Raw genomic sequence first — 24100 nt, 5'->3', positions numbered from 1 at the left:
TTTTTTTATTAAAAAGACTATTAAATCTATACGATCGAATAATCGATAAGAATATTTATTCTTATGCATTCTCAGAGATCGCGAGCTACGCGTTTTCAAATAAAGTATGTTGCTGAACTCGCTTGTAACTCGTTAGAAAAAAATCTAACTCCGAACGTTTGTACACCGATTTTCCATTCAAGTATGTCGGCTCGCGTGTTCGACGTATTACTCACGACAGAAATGTTCGTCGTTGACTTTCATATATACTGCAAAATAAATTCAACATTCACAGATCGATCTGGTTTCTTTGAGATACGTTATTTTAATTATAATCGAATAATATGTCTATGCGATAAAGAAGAGATCTTACTTGAAATTTAACGAATTAACATATACGAGATAATCTATTTTACTGATTGTTTCGATCCATAGAAGAACAATAAAAGCACGTGCTTTATTATAATCTTTCGATTTTATAGCGATCACCGATTCATTCATTCATTGATGATTTTTATCCTTGAAATATATAGCAATCGATTCGTTTTCCATTACTAAAACAATATCGATTGTTTTATTACTCGTAAAAGAAAATTATGTATAACTTCTAGAACAATTTTTTTCTTTAAGATATCCAACCGATTTATAAATATTTTTTCTTACCAAGTTACAGAAGAAAAAAGAGAATTTTGTACAAAAATAAAAAAGGAGTGTTCTACTCTAAGCCAATATTTATTTGTTTTGGAAATAACAATTTTTCTTAAAATATCGATTTGTTAATCGGATGGTTAAATATTTATTCAATATTTATATTTTATCTTAAAACATTTATAGATTAACGTAATTCACATAAATAGCGTCAGTGACGTAGATTTAGAACTTAAATTCAACATTCCTGAAGAAAAATTTAACAGGATGGATCAAAGATTCCTTTTTGAGACGATGTTAAAAAAAATCGATTGATCCTTTTTCGAGAGCTTTCAAGTTAAATTCGTTGATTTCTTTTTTTCATTTTGTTTTTATCTATTCTTTTTTCTTTTTCTTTTTTTTTTATTAAAAAAAAAAAAAAAAAAGAACGATCTGGAAGGTACTTGCTTACGCGTCTCTCGGCATGCCAGAAAGGCGAGCAAAGAAGGGGCGAAGAGATCGTAAAGTAGATTTGAGCACGCGCTCGATTAGAAGCGAATGGGAAGGACGAAGCTGTAGAATAACATTATATATACACGCTATGGACAACGTAAGTACATGCTATGGGGGCCGTCCTCGAAGCGAAGCAGGGAGAGGCCACATTCCAAGCCACGGAGAAAGCCTCTCTGCAAACGAGCGCACACAGCAGCGCAAAAGTTGCGCACGAACGGAATACCTTGTGATCCGTTAGTCCATGTCTCATAGTAGGGATGTGTTCGATCGATCGATCGATCGAACGATCGATAATGTGTCGTTCGTTTTAATCAACTTCATTTTTTGCGTTGTTAGTTAAATAAAAAAAAAATTTAATCTATGTGACATTTAAATGCTGAGACCACGACGATAATAAATTAGGAGCTAGTAAAAAAGAAAAAGAAAAACGAAAAAGAGAGAATAAGATGGAAAGAGAAGAAGATTTAATTTAATGATAACACGAAGGTATTATCACGAATGAAAGATACGATCAAATTGTTCTACTGATTTCGATTATTTTTCTTTTTTCCTTTTTTGTTTTTAAATTCTCGTTTTTCCTAATGCAGATTATTTGGAAAATTTGTACTGATTAGTAAACCAGTTTTATCATTTAACTGATTATGAATGGTAGTTGTAATTGATAATTCTAATATTTTTGCTGTATCAACGTGAACAGCGTATAGTATTGAATAATCGATCAGTATTTCGATTTGGTCATCATCATCGGTGCTCTGAGGTCTTACTAAACGTTCTCGATCTTCAAGGCTAAAATCCCCAGCTCTAAACATTGCGAACCATTTCTTAACAATTCTTTCAACTAACGTATTATCTCCGCAAATAGCGCGAATATTTTTTTTTGCTGTTTGCATTGAATCTTTGCAAATACGAGAATGTGTAAAACGTGGACTGGTATTTTTGTTTAGCTCGCTTTATCACTAATTACAGTTATTAATAAATTGTTCTTAAGTCAATACGCTATCTCACTATTACACGTATTTATCAGAATATTTATCTATTTTATTTCTTCATTGATTAAATAGATAATATCCAAGATTAAACAATTCGTCCACTATCACCAAAATTTATTCTCCCGTGTTATTTACTATTAAATATTCTAAGTACAATTATATATAAATTTTTATTGAATTTTATAAAATATTAAAAGGTACGTTTTTCTATACACTTACTTCGACTTACTATTGTTCGTTAGAAATAATTACCATCTCGAACTTAATCTCGAATTACAATTATATTTTATGATTTTCAATTCTTTGTTTGATTGCTTTACTCTCCGACACGTTCTTTTCTCTTCGAGTTACAAAAATGTACTGTGGACGATCAGTGTTTAATGGTAAAGAGAGGGTAACGCGCATGTCCTTTGTGGAAGGGGAAATATATCCCCTACGTACAATATAAAGATAGAATAATGGACGTAATTGCTGAGAAGATACACTTGTTTAATGACTTATGCATAAATCGAATCTTAGGGGAAAAGAAATACGAAGTGTAAGGATTCTATTCGAAGAATCATATCGTACAAATTTTCTTATATTTTTACACTCTCTCTTATAAAATATTTTCTAAGAATTATAAGAGGGGCAGATAGTCATACTATAAACGAAGAATGTCCTTTTCAAGGGCTCGATACATACGCGATTATTAAAACGTTGACAGAAGCGACGATGACTTTGAAAGAAATAGATTACTTTGAGAAATATTCCAGTGTTCTTAATGAACATTTATTTACGTTCATTGGTTTATCTTCTTATATAAAATCACCGAAAGAATTGTTACGTGTTCATTTGATAAATTTCGTTTTAGCGTTTGCTACTTTCATGCAGGTAAATAATAGTGTATATGTATATAATATGTGTGTTATTGTGATATTTCACAACAGTACTTTGTATTCTATTGATTTATGAATGAAAAAAGTTGATTGGAGAATATATATACATATATATATACATAAGTCGAAGAAAGATTTGGCCTGTATAGCTGTACTCCAACTTTTTTTTTCTCTAAGTTATGAATTAATAAAAAATAATAGTTTTTAGAGTTGTATTTTTTGTATAAACTGGGACTAAAAAGACAACTCAGAGTGATCGTCAAAGTACTTCAAACGTTCCTTCCAACCATTTGCTTTTCGACTTGTTATTATTATAATCTTATTCATAATTATGCAAAGGTTTGTTCGGAATTATTTAATCTTCAACATTTACTTTTTAAATGTATGAACGAGTTTTCGATCAATACGATGTAAGTATAATTTTTAGATAAAGTTAATAGTAAATCATATTAAACGCGATTGGAAAGAATTGAAGGACGAGCACGAATTAATTACGATGAAGAAATACGCGAATAACAGTAGATTATGGTCAATGTGCATTCTATGTGAGTATAAGAGAAATATAAAATATCATAATTTTATATCCTTCGTGATTACATAATTTGATCAAATACTATATATTTTAGGTTTCTCTTATGTCTACATCGGTTCTTTAATATTTCCATCCATGTATAATTTTACTTATATTTTTCGTATTACTAACAAAACAAAATTAATATTACCAATACGCATGGAATTTGCTCTAGAAAATAACAGGCTTTACTGTTTCTTTCTTTTACTGGAATTCATTATAATATTCATCATATGTACGATAGGAGTAGCTAACTATTCATTGTTCATGTCAATCACTCAACATGCTTTTGCTTTATTCAATATCGTCTTGTAAGTAATTAACGCAGCACATTTTTGAAAAGTCCACGATCGATGGACGAAAATTATTTTAATAGGGAATATGTATTTTGACATCTTAAAGGGTGAAACTAGAACGTCCGTTTGTAACAGATTCGCATTGTTTGCGACAGAAAAAAATTTTTATTTCGCTGAATATGGAATACGATTGGATTGTCACTATTATAAGGAGCTATGAGAAAGCCATTAGGTTTGTATCCTTCATAATTTTATTCCAATGGTCGTTGTAATTTTTTAATAGTATTTAACAGGATATTTTTAACATGTTAATACGTTCTTTTAAGATTTGTTGATTTAATAAAATACGTATTTGGCTCAACTTACTTAATGGAAATGACCTTGTCATTGTCTTTTATCATTATAGATTATCTTTATGTAAGTGAACGTATTTTATATTCTTAATATTTTTTCAAAAGATCTAGCGTAACGTAACATTATTTATGTTATGAATACCAAAGTTGTTTCAGATTATTACTTTGAAGAATACCATTAGCGAAAATATTTCCGATGGTACCTACATTCTTGCAAGTATGTTTTTGATATATGTTTACTGTTATTCCGGACAAATGTTAATAAATTATAACAGTGCTATATTTATAAAATGGTAAGTAGAATATATGTCAAACATTTATACTATTAAAAATTAGATTTACGAAGTTTTAAATACGTACACGTAAATCATCTACGTAGCTGTCAAGTACCATTTTATACGTTGTCGGTAAAGACTCAAAAAACATTACTCATCCTGATATTGCAAACTATGAGACCGTGTAATTTTTCAATCAGAAGAATTATAGTAGCCTCTCACGAACTTTTCGCCAAAGTAAGTTGAAATTTATTAATCTTTAATTTTATTTCTTTAATACCAATGGCAACAAATGTCTTTCAGTTAATACACACTTCTTTTTCCTTCGCGATGCTATTTTTTCGCATTCTTTGAACGTAAAATGAAATGGGACATCATACGTATTAAAAGTTAATATTTCAATCAATTCAGATTGGAAACTACTGTCCGATAAAAACTTTGTGATATTCTTTGTGATGTAGTAATTGTTGTAGAGAATATAATGGCAATAGTCATATTCAAATATTTATTAAAAAAATATAAATTCAAAAAAGAATTTCTTGATTTATGATTTATGATCGATTTGATCTATCATTAATTTCATTGCAGATAGATATTCTCGGTTACTTAAATTTTAAAAAAGTTAAAAAAATCAAAATTTTACGAATAATTTGACAATTATTTTTGTTTCGTATGATAGTCGTTAATAAATGAAATGTTTACTTGAAAATGTCGAGTACAGTGTTAATCGATAAAAAATGATTCATTAATGGATAAATCTAAAAGATTATTTATAAAGAAATAAAAATTGCTTCTGCTATTTGTTTCATCTCTTTTCTGTCTTATCAATATCGGTTTATAATTACTCATTAATTTTAATAATAAATAAATAAGACATATTTTTGATTTATTGATTTTTTGTCTATACTAATACTAAAGTAGATATAATTAAAACAATTTGAAAACTTTCTGAACCAGAAAAAAAAATATTTGCAGAAATCTACAAAAGTTATAACATGTATAATTTCGAACAGATCGATTCGTTTGATTTTCAACAAGAAAGTATTTATATGATAAAATAAAATCACTGTGATTTTGAAAATTTTTAAATCAATACTTCTCGCGATGATAAAGAAATATCGTGGACAAAAATTTTCTTCCTATTTCGTTGCAAATTAATTAGTTGTTATAATCGGAAAAAAAGTTTCCGCGAACGATATGCGATATCACACACGCAAATGAGACATTTTCACGCAAAAGATGTAAAGTTACATACGAACATACAGACCGAAGATATTTCTCTACGATTCTACCTAAAAACTGTCCTAATTGTGTCGCAAGAATTCATTAAAGAGATCTTTGTTAGCGTGTGGAAATGCAACGTGATCTCAAAGGGGGAGAAAGTATGTGACCCTTTCGCGATGAGAACGACAATATAACGAAGTTGGGTCCTTAACAGGATAATCAACTTTCCTTTAATTCTTTTCCCCTATTATCTTGTTCTTTTTTCTCTGTTCCTTTATTAAAATACATTTTTACGTTTCATTATCCATGAAAATAATTGATGAACAATTGATACTTACGTTCCATCCAAGTCGTTAGAAATTCTTGAATCGAGGGAACTGAAAAAAAAGATGGGTTTTATTATTCGAATAAAAATCTCCAAATCGAGACATCGACCTTCTTTAAAATATAACATCGTTATCATTATTATTATTATTATCGTCATCAAGTAGTACATCAACGAGAATAATAAAAATAGACGAGGGTGTATGGCCGCGAGGCAAAAACGTCACTGAGATTTTCTGACACGAATAATTCGCGAGAAAATCTTCAGTCGATTTCTATTCGAAACGTCTCTGATCGTTGTTATTGTTGTTATTGTTATTATTTTATCATTGTTATGTATATATTGTTGCGAACGAGCTTAGGAATGTTCCGATGAAATCACCAGAGAAAATAGACTGTTTCTATCCGGTATCTAGAATTTCTTTACGAATAACAACGAATGATTTTTATTCAACGATAGCTTGATCGCTGCGAATGAAATTATTTCAAAGTTCGATTGTATATAGTAATATTGTAAATAATTAAAAAAGAAAATTATTCTATAAACATTCCTATGGGAGTGTTCAACAATATATACACACGTACAATGAGACTTGCCATCAAGGAAATTGCGTTTTCAAGTTGAAACGAACATTAACGAGAACGAGATACGAAAAGGCCTATGCTCTGGAAGATACTGAAAAGCGTACACGTATTGTAGCGCTTAGGAACTCTGTTTTTTTTCTCTCTTTCTTTCTCTCTCTCTCTCTCTCTCTTCTTCTTTTTTTTTATTTTATTTCTTTCCTTTTCTTTTCTTTTTCCTTTTCCTTTCAATACTTTTGTCTCTACAGTCTTTGCTCGTTTCTCGTCGCGCACACCAAGAGGAAGGAGATCCATCGATCGTACAAATATTAAGCGTAATACAAAACCGCAAGATGTCCTGCGGATATTTAAGCACGATCATCAAGACACGACGCATTTTTCGGTGTCCTTTTGAGCTTGATTTGACGAAGACGAAGACGGTTGAGTCCGTTTCCGCGCGCACGCAACCGCATCATTCGGTACGTAAGAAATACGGACACCACCGTAAGCTCTTCTAGGTGGCAAAGCATATGCTGCAGCCTCGTCCGAGCTACTAGAAGAACTACAAGTCGAGCAGCAACTTTCAGCGTCCTCTGCTTCGTCCAGTCTTGACCTTGACGATCCGGCTGCACCTGTTGACGACATCGACAAATAAATTTTAACTATTGGCTTTGAAATTGAAATTTTGATACGATCTTCTTATTAACATTTCTGTTATTGTGATTAGCTATTTCTATTAAACAAATGCGAATTATAACGGGCAGATAAATGTATAAAAGTATACAATAGATATTTTTATGATAAGAAGACTAAGTTTAATAAATCCGTTGGAGAATCTCCGTTCGAATTTCACTTTACGCGAATATTAATTTCCTTATTCCGAAGAATTTGAGGAATTTTTGTATAGATATATACACCAGGTATATGTAATTTTAGACAATGCAGGAATTCGCGAACTTCTTGGAATGTCTTTTATAGGCAACGAGGTATATACGTCGGAATTACATTGATTTACAGTAAAGCCTGTGTAAAATTTCCATTTATACATGAAGAACGATAGGAATTCAACGCACCCCAAGTCGACGTACTGGCGACCTCCTCGGGTTGCAAACTTCTCGATCGAGGAACGTTAGTCCTGGACAAAGGATTATTCGGTGGTGGAGACGGCGAGGATGATGAATTGGTATCGTTCGCTGGTGAAACAGGGACGTTACTCGTGGATGGTGCCCCATGATCGTTTACGTCCAAGTCACCTTGGAATCGCACACGTCGCGACGTAGGCGTCGGTGGATCCGTTTGACTTGCAACGAGATTCGTTGGTGACGTTGGTGACTCTTGAGCGAGCGTGATGGTCGATGCACCAGCTGCAATACCAATCGTAGGTGGTACCGATGTTGAAGGTGAAGCTCTCAATGCAGACGCTGGAAGTTCAGGCATGCTCGAAGCGTGAGACGGTGTACAGTTTTGAACACATCGAAGTGGCTCTCGGTCCCTCGCTTGCATTAGTCTACAAACGAGAAAATATTTATTAACTTTACAGATTTATCAATACGATCGATCAAGCGTAAATTATTTTTTTTATTTTTGATTAGATATAATACGTCGTCAAAAAAAAGTTCTTAATAGTACAGATCGATTACTTTTTTTTTCTCCTTGAATTGATATCATACCTCCAAAAAAATCAGGACAATCATACCTTCCTAAATCGCTACGATTTTCTTCAGGATGAGAGCCACGTTCTTGCAACAATCTCTCGAGATTCCTTTCGAGAAGTACCCTATCGAGACCTCCACCCCTAGATCCACTAGTGGGAAATCCCTCCGTTGGGAATTCTGGACTCAAGGTACTCTGTGTTGGGGTTGTCGCTATCGAGGATGAGACTTGCTGATGTTTTCTCGTCAATCTTGGCGAGTTTCTTAGCGATCCAGAAACGTGTCTGGTTCCTGGTGGTGGTGGAGGAGGTGGAGGTGGTGGTGGACTCGAGGAACCTTCGCTCGTTGGTGCTGCTTGTCTTCTACCTCTATAGAAGAAAGAAAAAAAAAGAAGAAAAAAAAAAAACGAAAAGAACAGTTCTTTTTTACAAAAGAATATAAATCTGTTTAGATATTAAGAGACTGATCATGATATCGTCTCAATGATAATTGTTCAATACCTTTTAAATGATCCATTAGAAAGAACCTATTAATTTTCATGGAGTATTTACCTAAGAAAAGAAGGTGGAGGTGGAGGACCGGCCGAAGAATCACTCGGTGTCGTTGGTGGCTCTCCTTTACTACAGGCTATGCTGCAATAGATAGCACCCCGTCTAGGAAGAAAAGGACGGCCCAAAAGCGAGGTACGACAAGTGGCACAACAAAAGCATGCTTCTGTCGCGTGCCAATGTTGACCTTCGTGCGACATTTGACCTTGATCAACGCCTATCGGTTCGCCGCAGCTGTCGCAATATTCGGCGAAGGAGGCATCGAAACAACGAAGACAATATGGTCGTCCTTCCCTCATAACGTACCTCTGACCACCGAGCTGCAAACGTTTCATTGATATGTAAAATTTTATTTAAACGTTGCATTTACGATCAGTCTTTCCAAAGTTTCCTTCTCCTTTTTTTTTTTAAATGAAGTCAAAAAAAAAAAAAAAGGAAGGAAACAATGTTCTTTTTTTCTCAAAGCTTCTAAAAGGTAAGCAACAATGGATATCATATATATACAATTGAATATGGATATTTCCAAGATTTTCAGAGATAATTATCGTTGATATCACTTTTTATTTTATAACGTGATATTGTGAATTGACAGGACATAGGAATTACAACATAATACAATTTACGTAATCTAAATCGAAAATTATGTATCTTATTAATACATAATTTAATTTAATTTCCTTTTATTTGAATTACGATGATACTAAAGAGAAAACATGGGATCCTTAAGGATTTTATTTTACCTGTCGATCGCACTCGAGACATGCGAAATGTCTCATATGCCAGGCTCTGCCTTCTGCTTCGGTACATTCGTCAGCTAGAATGATCTCGTCGCAGGCACAACATCGTGGCTTTAATGTTTCCGCGTGATGACGACCACAATAGAGCCTCCCATCTCGCCAGAAATAAATGAGATCAACGAGGAGTTGACGACAGACGCAACAAACGAAGCATGCAGGATGCCAAAGGGCAGAAGGACCGGCACGACTCGCTGCAACTGCCATCTCACCGGTCGCGATCGGCCTCGAGCATTCTCGACATCCGCTGGTGTGTGGCCTCTCCAATTGACTCGCATGTCCTCTACCAAGAGCTTCCCGTTTCCGTTGTGCCGCGAAAACTCTCAACTCACGTTTCTCTTCCTCCGAAAGACCGCTACAATATCTAGCTTCGTTATCATGCGGTGGTAGCTGTTGAAGGAGTTGTTTAACCCTCTCGCGTTCACCAGCACTACCCGTATACGGTATTTTCTCTTCTGGTAGACTACTGAAATACAGGTGGACCTATAACATTTCAAACGAGCCATTGGTTAACATAATATTTGATCAATGAAGTTCTTTATCGAGGAATATAATTATGTATATATTGTAAGCAGATATATAACTAGCAATGAATGAATGAGAAAAGTATAAAATAATTGATTTTTATTACAAATGTATATTTTGATATAAACATGTTTACATAGTTTTCATATTTTTAATAAAAATCGCGAGTAAATTATGACAATGTTTTAAATAATATACGTTTGTTTGTTCTTCTTAGGATAAATATAAAAATAAAAGAGAGTGACTTTGCTTTATTATTTATCATTATTGATTAAACTAATTGCGAGCTATAATATTATTATACGATCATTGTTATGAAAGAGAACGATTTTAAGAAAATATATATGATTTCTGATGTTGGAAGATCAATGATAACGGTGTAACTTATCCACGCATATTTGAATAAATCAGAATCGATGTTAACGGAACGAAATCGATCCCGCGTAAAAAAGCAGTCTAATCTAATAAGTAGTCGCGCTCGAGCAGCAATTTTCTACGGTGCATTTTCATTCGCGCCCAACTCCTGCAACATCCTGTATAACTATAGAGTATACCGTCGCGGTGGTGTTCTCATGGATTAAATTGCGCTCTCACGGTTTAATGGGCATGCACGCGGCGGTATAACCGATCGTGAAACGAGTACGTTTCAGTCTAGTCCTGTTAAAATTGTAATTAGATATACAAATAATTAAAATGTGAAAATACGTAAAGCGAGGAGATAGATAAGTGGTTATTTTTATACATACATATATCCGGCTTTTCCTTGTTAGATACAAAACGTAGAAGCGAACGACATACTCGTGATCGCGATAAAAAGTAATCGTTCTATCGAGCCGATGATAAATGAGGATAGTAGAGGAAAAAGGCGAAAGGAAAGAAAGGAATTTTTGTGCTATATGTCGACTCGAGATACCTATCTATCAATCGGAAGAGTTAAAAGGTGTAAGTTTCAAGGACGCATTCGTGCAAAGCACGCGATGTTAATGCCTTAAGGGATTGATAAAAAGACGAATAAGATGAATAAGAAAATGAGAAAGAGTATCGGCCGGTCGAATGTATATGAGCTTGAGATAGGAATCTGTGAAAAGAGATATCCTAACCATTCTTCCTTACCTGGTCAGGCCTCAGGCCAGGCGGTACCCACGTGTACTCCTCGAGTGCGCATCCGCTATCGTCGTCGCTCTGCGAGTGCCTCTGATGATGCATCAGAGCTTCCTGGAGAGCAAGACCAGCCGGTGCCGCTTGCACCGGGCTCTTGAACGGTTCCTGATGGGAGCCTGCCCCGGCACCGCTTTGAAACGCCATTGCCATCGCCATCGGCGGACCCGGGCCAAGGCCCAATCCAGATGGGCCGCCCGTTTCCGTCGATCCTCGTTGATGTTCTTCCCTTGGACACCTGCAGCTTCTGCACACCTTTCTGTAATCGATTGTCAACGTTATTAACCATCGAACCGCATTAAGATTATATTTTCATAATTTGTTTTTCTTTCGTACTATCGAGAAAGTACTGTCTCTTTCGTTCCTTTGATAATAATAGAGAATAATAATCGGTTCATTTTAGAGATACATGTAACTGAGGTTATAAGTAAGAAGTATATCGTAATGAATCTTATATAATATATACACTTCAATTTCTCATCGATCTTATAGATGGTAAAAAGAAGACAATGGTAGGTCACATTTGTAATTATCTTTTGAGAAGTAACTAGAGAGGTTTCTTTCACACCTCGAATAACATGGAATACTAATCGGTTCATTCCGAGATATGAGCGCCGTTATAACTAAGAAATGTATTATAATAAAACGGCAATTATTTATGTACCAGCCTAATATGGTGTATATATCAATTTTTTATCAATCTTATGGATCGCAGAAAGAAGACAATGATAGTTCACACTATCTTAATAAGTTTCCTTTGTACGTGAAATCATATGTCTTGTTAATCATTAAATCGTCGAAAGAGAATTAATTTATATAATATTGGATTGGTTAATTTTGGATATTTCATATCGAAACGTAAACCTCATTAATACAGTATTTTTTATTTATTAAGCAACCAAATATCACACCATCGAGATTTAATATTGCAATTCCCAATAAAGATATCAAAAATTCTGATATAACTTATTGGCCAATTCAATAATTATTTTTGAATTTAGTTATTTCCTTCGTCGTTAAAAGACGGGACGATACAATCCAATGTTACACTATTATAGTCTGTAAAAAAGAAAATAACTTATCGTCAAAATTACATTTTTCCTTTTCGCTAAATTTAATAAATATCGATTGCTTTTTTATCACTCCATCTTTCATTCTTATAATCCATGTAATAATAAATATAATTCGATTGATATCCCGAATGAAAGATTTTTCAAGCGATCGACGAAAGACTTACTCCGTGACATCGTAACAAGAATGCAAGGATCCACACTCGTTGATACGATTGGGCTCGCGACGATCGTTTTCAAAGTTCACCGTGGTCGTCGCGTCATGAGCACCGTTCAAGTATTCCACGCACTTCTCCGTGGGACTGGCACGCGAGGCCGTCAGGGCCGGACAACCAACCATAACACCAACGACATCCTCTTCTTCTACGTCGACGACATCGACATCGACCTCGTTAGTATCGCCCTTACGATTTCTCAAGAAATCGTCGAGGTAATGTTCACCGTTCGCTGGTAAATCGTAAACGATCTGGGACTGCGACCAACTATTTCCAAGTTCTGACCTTCGACCTTCGACCTCGACGTTCCTATCCTCGGCATTGCCTTTCGCGGTATGTTGTTCGTTCTTTCTAGCGTAGAGTCGTCGAAGGTAGGCCTCCTGGTGGCTTCTGGTTGCCCAACAACCACCCTGCCACCATCTCCTGGAACCAAGGACAGTAGCTGTTCGCCTTCTGGCTAGGCTACTCGAAGTAGAGGTGCTTGCCTCTGGTCGCACCAACGCGATCAACGCGTTCGACAGCTTCTCTTTCTTCATATCTTTCTCTCTCTCTCTCTCTCTCTCTCTCTCTTTCTCGTTTTCTCAGACGTTTTTAAGATTAATCAGCGTCGAGTCGACGTAACTTATATCATCATCATCCAATTTCTTTCTCCGTACATCTCCCGTCCTTCGTAATTCGAAGGACGTCCTCCTCGGGAGATCTTCCGACGTTCATCGTTAACCTGGTCAATTTAGTCCTATCGCGATAAAGTTTTGGCGGGAGCTTTCGAATCCTTGCGGTTCATTGGAGCGATGAACGTTTTAACAGGAGCTCGATGAAATATGAAGGACTCGCGGTTATAGGGGATACTAGGGTGTTGAAGAGGGGTTAAGAAGAGGAAGATGAAAGAAAAGAAGACGAAGATGAAGCAAAAGAAGCAGAAGAAGAAGAAGACGAAAACGAAGACGAAGGTCTATAGATGTATTGAGCTAGGGAGTGGAAAGAGAGAAACAGAGAGAGAGAGAGAGAGAGAGAGAGAGAGAGATAGAAGAAGAGAGAAAGAGAGACGGTTGAGTACGCGCTACGGCGAAAGCACCAGCCACGAACGAGCCAGAGGACGAAAGGATAGGGGCTGAGGAAAGGGAGGTGGAGGGCTGGTGGAACGATCAAGAGAGGGAGAAAGAAAGAGAAAGAGAGAGAGGGGGAGAGGGAGGGAGAGAGAGAGAGAGAGAGAGAGAGAGAGAGAGAGAGAGAGAAACAAGCAATCTGTACGTATAACCGGTAGTACACATCGGAGATTAACGTTTTAATACGCGGCACTGCTCGCGGACTACAAAGCCGTGCGCCGTGGGTATCTCGACGGCGTGTTGAACGAACAGGAGAAGGAGGTGAGGAAGGACAAGTGGAGAGAGAGAAGGAGACAGACAGGCAGACAGACAGAGAGAGAGAGAGAGAGAGAGAGAGAGAGAGAGAGAGAGAGAGAAATAAAAAAGAAAGAAGAAAATCAGCAGGACGACAGTAGTAGTGGTCTTTCTCTCTTTCGATCGACTTGCTCCGAGAAAAGATTCAATTGAATGATCTCTCTCGAGTTATCCTTTTCTACTCGAGGGGAGAGAGAAAGAGAGGGGTGTTCGGACGAGGGTAGGAGGAGGGTAGGTGGGGTGGACAGAGGTGGGGAAGCAAGAAAAAAAAAAGGCTTCTTAGACGAACGTTGTCCGATCACGGTGTAGAAACATCTTGAATGTTAGGTTAAAAGTCCTCGTATAACACTGAACGTTAAGAAGATACACACGTGTATATCTCTTTTTGATTTTCGTTATTTGTTACTGTATACCGTTGGGAGCGGTTATAACTCGCGTCGTGAGCCGGCGAGTGAGGCATTAAAACCTTCTAGAAGCGGCGTTCACCAGTCTTTCCTTCCTTCCTTCTCTCTTGGCACGGGGCGCTCTGAGGCCGAGCGGACACTGAGCCCACTCTCTCGGGGCCTTTCCTCACGGAGAACGACGCAGCACCAGCAGCAGTACAAGGAGGGAAGGTAAGTGGAAGAAGAGGAGAAAGAGAAAGAGAAAGAGAAAGAGAAAGAGAAAGAGAAGGAGGAAGAAGAGGAGGAGGAAGAGGAGGAAAGGGGCCTCGTGCGCGAGCGAGGACAGGACTATAGCCTTCTTCGTGCGTGTAACTTCGTCGACGGCACCAATACCCGAGAGATATCTCCCACTACCGAACCCACTAACGCCAGTACCACGCTCGATTTATATTTATATTCGTTTCTAATACAGTACGCTCTTGGGGTGTCGGGGGCCTATGGTGACGGGGCCTCTACCACGTATGTCCTGTATCACGATCTGTTCCACGATTCTTTTACTTACGGCAACACGTCACCGGGTCTCGTTTTTCGTTCGATCGCCCTTTTTCTGCCTTCTCTCTTCTCTCCTCCCTCTCTTCCCCCCTCTCCTCTTCCTTCTTTTTTAACTCCTTCCCCTCTCTGTAGATCGTGCCTTCGCAATGCAATTTTATTTTCGACGTTTTCTTTTTTTCTTTTTTTTTTCTCTTCTTTTTGTCTTTCTTTTTTTCTTTCTTTGTGTTGTTGTTGCTGTTGTTGTTGTTGTGTGTGTGTGTGTGTGTGTGTATTTCGACATTATTTCTGTCGAATCGGGAAAGAAGAAAATTGTCTTCGAACAGTTCTCTGAACGGATATACATATGTTGTACGTGTCGGACGGATAAACTGGGATGTATACCATGCATTCATAGTGTTATGGTATTCTATTTATACGAGTTAAAGTTCATCGATGGATTCTATTGGGCGGGGCTGATCGAACGAACTGTTACGAAGCTATTTTCTTCGAAATCATCGATTGGAAATAGTAGGGTGGGGAAAGAAGAGGGTAGTGGTAGTGATGGTAGTGGATGTTCGATTATTTTACGAACGAAAAAATATGAAGTGTTTCGGTGTTACGTAGAATCAAGAATGGACAAATATTTGCTTTTCTTATTCTTTGATTTCGTCAATTTTGATAGAAATAAAAATTTATTATTGGATTCAAGTCTTCTTGGATTATGTTTAACAATTTATCGATTTCGTCCTATATCTTTTTATTGAACGGATCAAATGATTTCTATTTGATCGGTATATTTCGTTTTGTTAGTCATTTCCATCGAAGACAGAGACTCTTTCGCAAAATCTGGTCCTTCTTTCAGAACGTCGATTCGACATGGGCATGGCAATTCAGGAGCATCCTCGACCGAGCAACCTTTCGATGCGCTTGTTCCGAAACGAAAGTCTTTCCTTTTGTCTTTCCTTTTTTTCTTCTTTTTTTTTTTTTCTTTTCTTTCTCTCTTTTTCTTTTCCTGTAAACCTTTTTACGCATCGAAGCATTCGAGAGAGGAGTTTCTTCCGCGGACCTTACGAATTTCCTGTTGACCAGTCTCAAGCTCTCGAACGACCTTGAGAAATTCTACTCCTTATGGTATATGTATCTACTCGAAGAAGACACCTGTCACGCGATCCAAGAAGAAGCAGCTGTCGTACATACAACCCGAATCCTCCGTCCGTTATCGATTTGATTCAGCTTCAACGGTTACGATCACGTTCCTCTCTCGATTCGCTGATTACGAACAGAGGAAATGTCGACAGGTAGCATCTTAATTTTATTATTGTCCTGACAAAAGGATGTTTCAGGAAAAAAAAGAAAAGAAAAAGAAAGAAAAATGAAAGAGGACACTTTCCTTGATAAAAAAAAACTTCGGAGTCCTAATTAATACGTTTCTTCTTCTTTTTTTTTTTTTTATAATTTTTTCAAGATAATTAACACGATCAGGATAGAACTGTGTGATCGTAATTACGTAGTACGATTACGTAAAATCGATTGTTTCAAGAGCTATCAATAATCCTTCAATTATTAAAAATTATGCAAATTATTCGGTTTAACGTCATCATGAATATTCATGGTGACATTTCAATGATTTCAATTAAAAGAAATGAGTTTTGATCGCTCTGAAAACATATGTAACCTGCTTAATATTTAGGTTCAGAAATCACATTTACATACGTTACCTACTTACATTAATTTTTTTATCGTATGTTAATCTTTACAGAAGAATGCATTAAGGGAACTAAAAAGAATCACTCGCAATATCTAAACTGACGCTTCGTTCTCTTTTATTTTTTTTTTTTAATTTTTTTTCTTTCCACGTTTCCCGCGCTTCATATCCACACGACGTCTCCTTTTATTTCCCACGACAACTTATTACGACTTCCCTTGGTTGGCTATATACGATGCACAGAGAAAAAGAGAGAGAGAGAAAAAAGAGAAAAAGAGACATAAAGACAGAGAAAGAGAAAACTCAATAACTCGACTTCTTCTTCGATATTCGGTAGGGTCGTCTTTCGTGGAAACTGCACTCGAGGATCTTCTTTAAATATTTGTCATGCGTTAGCTCGACGGGAGTGTTCCGTTCGATTCATAGCCTTAGAACTTTGTACAACATATACAGTCGTATGCTCACTCTACTCTACTCAACGAGTTTCATTTATTTTTCCCATCTAAGACGTGGTCCAAAGTCGAAAATGATCGATGAAAGTTACGAACTATTATTCGAAATTAGTTTTCCAAAGAAACGAGATATTTATGTAAATTTCGACATTTTTATCTTTCGAATTGGTCATCCAACCGTCCATTCATCGATCATAATAGCTTTTTTCTATTTCTTCTACCTAACCGAAATAAAAAATAATTATCTAATTCTTGAAATTTATTATCTCTCAATAAGTCGCGTTATAGTTTCTTTTTTTTTTTTATAAATGAATCTCGGAGGATTTGATGAGTCGAACAGTGATATTATATATAATTCGAATAATGAAACCTCTGACGTTTTCTCTTTCGATATTTCTTCCGAACTTTTTTTTCGAAACTTTTAACACGCGTAAAAGGATCAACGGGGAATACAATTAATTTCAAGTTTGCATTTGCCATGTTTAACCGTCCACGATAACGGAACGATGACTGGAGACCGAAGGAAGTAAGGGCGAATCTATTCGCGGTTACCTCTCAGAGGTTATCTCGAGCGTATTCAGGACAGGCTTTGCATTAGCCGATGATCGATGCCATCGATTTATAACGTACTTCCGTGTCAAATCGTCGCACAAAGAACCTATAGAGCGCATCTCGTATCCTGTTATCTTCGACACTAGATCTGAATATCTCACGGCGATCTCCGGCGTTCTACAACGTATAACGTGTAATTACGGTTAACTCCCTATTAAAATTCAATATAACGTCCAAGTTCATTAGAAATTCGAAATCGGTTGACTAGTTTAATAACCAACCCAGCGAATCAAGTTCAATATTGGCCAACCTTTTTCGTATATCCGATCAGTAATCATCTCAGTCCCAGTTTATCTTTCTCTACAGGTTTACATCGACGATCGCTAATCGCTGAGACACCGAGGCGAGAAAGTAATTAATTACTAAGACTAATGACTAATCGATTGAATTCCCGAGTTTGTTAGGATTCCACGATCATTCCTTATTTCGATTAAGTCCGACCTACCTATGTACGTACTTACTTACATAGTAGGGACTCGTTAATGCGATCCAAGTGTTCCGCAAAATGCGTGCATGTAAAGAAGGAACGAAGAGGAAATCCAGAAGGAAATTATGCAGATTGTAGAGTCCAGCTTCTCTTCGTGGGCTGACCGGATGGTTTCCCTCCCCCCACCCTCTCACTCTCTCTCTCTCTCTCCCTCTCCCTCTCCCTCTCTCTCTCTCTCTCTGTCTGTCTGTCTTTCTCTGTCTCTTTCTCTCGCTCTTACTCATGTTCCATGATGCTCGAATACATCCGTCGAATGGCTCGCGTCGTCAGCAACGGCAACATACTTCGGACGATCGAACATCTCGCTAGAATCTACGAACTTCCAGTTTCCTATCGACCTACCTGTCCCTTCATGATTTCTCGTCTTTCCTGCAAGTAACGCTTGTGCGCACTTCGATCTTGATTATGTACGCCTACGAATGAAAAAGAGAGAAAGAGAGAGGGTCGACGTGCCTACGTGGAAAACTTTCTAGTATCGTATAGAAAGAGATCATGCTTGAGAATAAAAGATTAATCTATGGATAGAAGATTAATCTACAGCCAATTAGTTTTTGATATTGCTATTTCTCTCTCTATATAATAATAATAATAATAATAATAATAATAATAATATGGAAATAGTGTTATTATGTAAATCGAAATTATTAATGAAATCAACGAAATATTTTTTCACGAGTTGCCGATCAACTTCGAGCTTTCTATTTTAACAGGACGAAGAGATAAATTACTAGTTGCGTATACGTAAATTTTTAAGAAAGTGGATTTATGTATCTACCTATGTGTGTGTGTGTGTGTGTACACACATATGGAATATATATGTATATTCGAGAAACTTTGTCGTTATTCTTTCTTAGGTATATTTACAGATGATTTTAGCAGCGACTACAGAAGATTTCGAGTACACCAGACACACGGACGAGCATTTTAATTCTCGTCACGTACGCCATTTACATGTGTCTCTTGCGAGTAAGAAAAGGAAAAAACAACGAAGAACGAAGAAAAAAAATCAACAAAAAAAAAAAAAGAAAGAAAGAAGAAAGAAAAAAAAATTCCAACGTCGTGACTATTGTCCGATCAATTATTAATTATATCACGTACCACTGTGACCAGTCTTTACGCGGTTCTGTTAAAGACGATCAAAGTTATGTCTCTTTTCTTACGATGAAGACACCCGTGGTAATTACGTCCTACGGACTATCTCAAGAAAAGAGAAAGAGAAAGAGAGACATTTACACCGAGCCGGTTCGTCGAATAAAAAGCATGATATCTCTTAATCGGTGTTCCCGGGATTGTTGAACTCGAATCGTAATGACGAGCCAATCGAAAGAAAGAGACGGAAAGATAGACAGAAAGAAACAAAGACAGAGACAGAGCGAAAGAGAAAGAGATAGAGAGAGAGAGAGAGAGAGAGAGCAAGAGAGAGAGAGAGAGAGAGAGAGTGGGAGAAGAAAAGTACGACCAGGTGTGGTCCATTGAATGGGATACTTGAGAGAATAGTGGATAAGAAAAAAAAAAGAAAAAAGAAGGAAAAAAAGAGAAAAAAAAGAATCAGTTCGAACTATCGCTAATCGTATTTTCTCTGATCTCTATAAAAGAGACAATGATAAAAAGAAGAAGAGAGAGATTCAGAGAAAGATACTGAGAGAGAGAGAGAGAGAGAGAGAGAGAGAGAGAGAGAGAGAGAGAGAGAGAGAGAGAGAGTCTAGAAATTTTGCACGTTAGCTCGGAGTCATTCCAACGGACCCCGGGCGTCGAGAGTACTTTCTCTATTTTCATTCCTCGAAGATGGGGCTCCGGCTTGGCTCCGGCGATCCGGTTTACCTATCTCGTCCAATAAACATCGTGGCATCCCGTGAAAATTCTTCTACCGCGGGGCCTCCGGTAGCTATAACACGGCACGGCCGATATTTGCTTGACCGTGAAAAGCGGATTGCGATGCTCGTTCACCTGCCTCTCTATCGACACAGGAGACTCACTCTACGCGCGAACAAAAACGTCTTTTTCTTCTCTCTCTTTCTTTCTCTCTCTCTCTCTCTCTCTCTCTCTCTCTCTCTTTCTCTTGTTCCTGTACCGTTTCTCTTCGAGACGAGGCTGACTGGCCGGCCAATACGGATTTCTTCTTCTTCTTCTAAAACGCGTTTACGACGTGCAAGTACGATGTTCTCTTAGGGGCCGGTACATACATACACATACATACACACACACACACATATATATATACGTACGTGCGTACATACATACGTACTTACATACATACATACATATATATATATATATCTATACTTACTTACTTAGGTATTAGAGTAGACAACGTCTTACGGTTTGCCACAACGTGCTACGTATGCGGATTAACTTTTTATTTGATTGACGTATAAGGCACGCGTAGGGTAATAAATCCTTATAGTACCTATACACGGACGAAAGATCTTGACGGATTTTCAAGGAAATCACTGAACCTCCAAGACTTAACTTAAGTTTTCGAGAAGAGGCCGAAGAAAACGAAGTAGAAGAAGAAGAAAAAGAAGACGTTTCTACTTCCTTCTCTTCGTATCGCCGTCATCATCATCATTATCATCGCTATCATAATCATCATCATCATCGTCATCATCATCATCATCATCATCATCATCATCATCATCATCATCCTCGTCGTCGTGCTAGTCGTCGTCATCCTAGTCGTCGTCGTAGTCATAGTCGTCGTCTTTAAGAACGAATTCAAACACCTTCGCATCTTTCCTTAGCGACAACGAAACATACATTAACGTCACTTCTTGTATCGTCGTTGAACGAACGATCGATAACCAAGCGTCAGAAACCCCTTCTCTCTCTCTCTCTCTCTCTCTCTCTTTTTCTTTTTCTCTTTCTCTTTCTATATATCTATCTCTCTCTATCTTATTCACCGACAGGCGATCCATCTTGTAAGTGGCTCGACAAATTGTTTCATCTCCTATCCCATATCTCATAGATCCCGGAAGCCAATGGGTGTTGACGTCGGATTTCTACCAGTGAAAATTCGCGATGGCGTCAATTTTTCTTTTTTTTCTTACCTTTTCTTATTTTTTTAATATCGTTAAATAAACAGAAAAGGGAGAAGAAAACAAATAAAGCGGAGGGAAATGAATGAGGAGAGGGTGGGAAAAAAAAAAAAAACAAGAAGAAGAAGAAGAAGAAGAAGAAAAAAGAAAAGTAGAACGAAATCGAATTACGATATTTTGTTATTTGCGGCCGTGCGAGAATGAGCCCTGCGAGAATGAGAGAATGAGAGAATGAGAGAATGAGAGAATGAGAAAGAAGATAGTGAATTCAGGTAGTAGCCAAGTTGCCGTAGTGTAGTAGTAGTAGCAGTAGTAGTAGTAGTAGTATTATAGTAGAGTAGTGGTAGTAGTAGTAGTGACTCGCGCTCACGGGAAAGGTACGACGGAACAGAACGAGCGCGGTCGGGACTGTAATTTAGAGAAAAACGTTCCTTCGAAGCCGCGGGGCCCTACTTTTCGTGCCCGCCGACCCGCCTACCTGCCCTCTATTACCACGCTGGATCGGGAACAACCTGTGTGTCTCTCTCTCTCTCTCTCTTTCTTTCTTTCTCACTCTATCTATCTATCTATCTTTCTTTCTTTCTCATTCTTTCTCATTCTTTCTCATTCTCTATCTCTTTCTTTTCTTCTTTCTTTCTCCTTTTCTCTGTGTTTCTCTCTCTTTCTCATTCTGTCTCTCTGGTACAGCCTACATCCCCACTATTCGTTTACCCCCACTATTATACGTAACTTCGAGTAAGAGAGGCCGAGGCCTTACCCTACCACTAACCTAAGAAGAGCCACAGGCATGCGCGCGCGGTTCTTTCGAATCGCAATTTCGTCTTCGGAATCATCTTCCAAGAAGTCCGGCCCTTCCTCGACTACTGCCATCTTTGATAATAGCACTCTTATGACGGTAAAAATGCTTTTGTTCTCTTTCGTCGAACGCTTGATTTGCCCAACCGCCCAAACGCCCAACCCACCCTACCCCCCACCCATCGACTAAATCGTGCGTCGACGCGTTAGCTCGATGTTATTCGTGAATTTTTTTTCTTTTTCTTTTTTATTCTCTCTCTCTCTCTCTCTCTCTTTCTCTCTCTGTCTCTCGGAAAATCGATTAGTCTTTCGTTTGCCTTTTCTTTTCTTTTTTCTTTTTAATTTTTCTTCTTCTTTTTTTACTTCGTTTTCTGTTTATTTTTTATCTTTGATACGTACTGCTCAATGATCTTTGAAATGAATATTAAAATTTTCATTGGATCGAACGCGATTTATAAGAAAATTGTCAAGTTAGCAAATAGAAAGATTCTATCTCATTAATTTTATTTTTATTTATGGATATAAATGATATTTGATAGTAAATGCAATATATAAAGTAAATGTGAAATGTGAACGTATAGGGTAAATGTTATGTTTATGAATAGGTTTCGTATGCGTTATTAATATATTTTAAAGGATCAATTAAAATCGATGTAAGTTTTTAATCAATTTATATAGTTAATGATAATAATCGAATCATATGATTTTATAATATATTATTTTGTCTTATACCTTATATTAGAAAATTTATTGCAAGGTGTTTGATATCTAATTATGTTCGTACATATATTATAATTATTATGTAATCTATTTTCTAAGAGGCTCACTAGTAAGATAAGTTACGATAGAAAAGTTATATGACACATGAATTGTCATTAGAGTTCCGCTGTCACATATATAAGTATTGCATTTAGAAATATTCTGAAGAAACGTGGTTAAGTAGATAATATATTCCGAAAGAGATTAGATAGAAAAACATAAATTTATAAATCCAACTGTATGGTGATTTGTTTAAATACACGAGAATTATGTTAATCGTCGTTTTTCGAAATAAAAACGACGTTCAATAACATTTTTATTTGTCAAGAAAATATATAATACACGAATCGGTAAAATTATTATGGTCTTTTCGAAAACAGATCGGGCAAACGGCTTTGTATATTCGTCATTATTATTATTATCATTTTATTATTATTATATATATATATCTTTTCTTTTTTTTTTTTTTTTGAAGAAGGGAAGAAGTCATCGATTTTTTTGATTTATCGAAGAAACATTTTTCTGGATATCTTTTTAATCCCTCTTATGTTCCTTTATTCTTTCGTTCTAGAGTTATGGAGGAAGAATAGCATCATACGGGGTAGAGACGGATATATCATAGGGATATGACAGATTTACCTTTGTCGGAGGACGAAGAAGTAGGACTAGAAGAAGAAGAAGGAGTAGAAGAAGAAGAAGGAACGGGGAAGCGAGTGTTCTCGGAGATCATGTTGGAAGACTCAGAATGGGGTGCGAAAATGTCTCGACATCTGCTACCACCATGGAGAGTTTTGGAATTATTAATCCTGTCAAAAGTACTAAATCATATCTGGGAGAGTAGTAGCAGTAGTAGTAGTAACAGTAGTAGTAGAGAAGTCGCAATTTGAGGAAAAGAATGGTCGTCACGTCGTGAACGGCTGACCTTGATTTAGTGTTCTCTTAAGTGTTAGCGATTTACGAGCGATTAGGAAAGTTTTTCTATATAAGAAGGAAAAAAGAGAAAGAAGAAAAAAATATGGCTTGAATCCGAGATCACGTGACAAATGAGATAATTGAGACGATACAGGATTATTCGAATTCCTTTAGTTGGAACATTAAGTATTCAAAATTTATTCTAAGATGAAGGATGACGTGGTAGTGTACCCATCGATTTAACACTTCGAACTCTATACCTGTGATTGGTCTGAAACGATCGAATTTCTCGAAAGGTATTCTGGTGGGTTGAGTAAAGTGGCTTGTAGGGTCAGCGGGCATTCTCTGTTGGATGTTGTTAACGCAGGTAGAAATGTAGAGAAAATATAGCGTTTAATGAATAGCTCGTGCACTGACCTCATCTCACGAGTAATGGAATTTCTAAACATGGATACACTGCCAACCTCTCCCTCTCTC

At 36.8% G+C, this 24100-nt stretch overlaps 1 protein-coding gene across 7 annotated transcripts in view; it reads right to left on the bottom strand.

Moving 5' to 3' along the window:
* Positions 1-6135: 6135 nt before the first annotated feature.
* Positions 6136-24100, bottom strand: part of LOC122630125 (protein prickle-like) — an 88751-nt gene continuing 70786 nt past the window's right edge. For 5 of the 7 annotated variants that reach the window (XM_043814263.1, XM_043814265.1, XM_043814262.1 and 2 more), the window contains 6 exons: positions 11223-11526; positions 9531-10067; positions 8794-9110; positions 8287-8610; positions 7664-8097; positions 6136-7222 (listed from right to left, as the gene is read on the bottom strand). In XM_043814263.1, the coding sequence (XP_043670198.1) occupies positions 6972-7222; positions 7664-8097; positions 8287-8610; positions 8794-9110; positions 9531-10067; positions 11223-11526 (2167 nt within the window). In that variant the 3' untranslated portion in view covers positions 6136-6971. Of the gene's footprint in view, positions 7223-7663; positions 8098-8286; positions 8611-8793; positions 9111-9530; positions 10068-11222; positions 11527-12504; positions 14976-24100 lie in introns of those variants that run through there. The other 2 variants (XM_043814261.1, XM_043814260.1) reach the window with 2 other exon arrangements.

This window comes from Vespula pensylvanica, chromosome 6 (genome assembly GCF_014466175.1).
Source record: "Vespula pensylvanica isolate Volc-1 chromosome 6, ASM1446617v1, whole genome shotgun sequence".
In the NCBI taxonomy this organism is placed as follows: Eukaryota; Metazoa; Arthropoda; class Insecta; order Hymenoptera; family Vespidae; genus Vespula; species Vespula pensylvanica.
The sequence above is the reverse complement of the archived record's forward strand: the minus strand, read 5'-3'. Positions and strand labels throughout refer to the sequence as shown.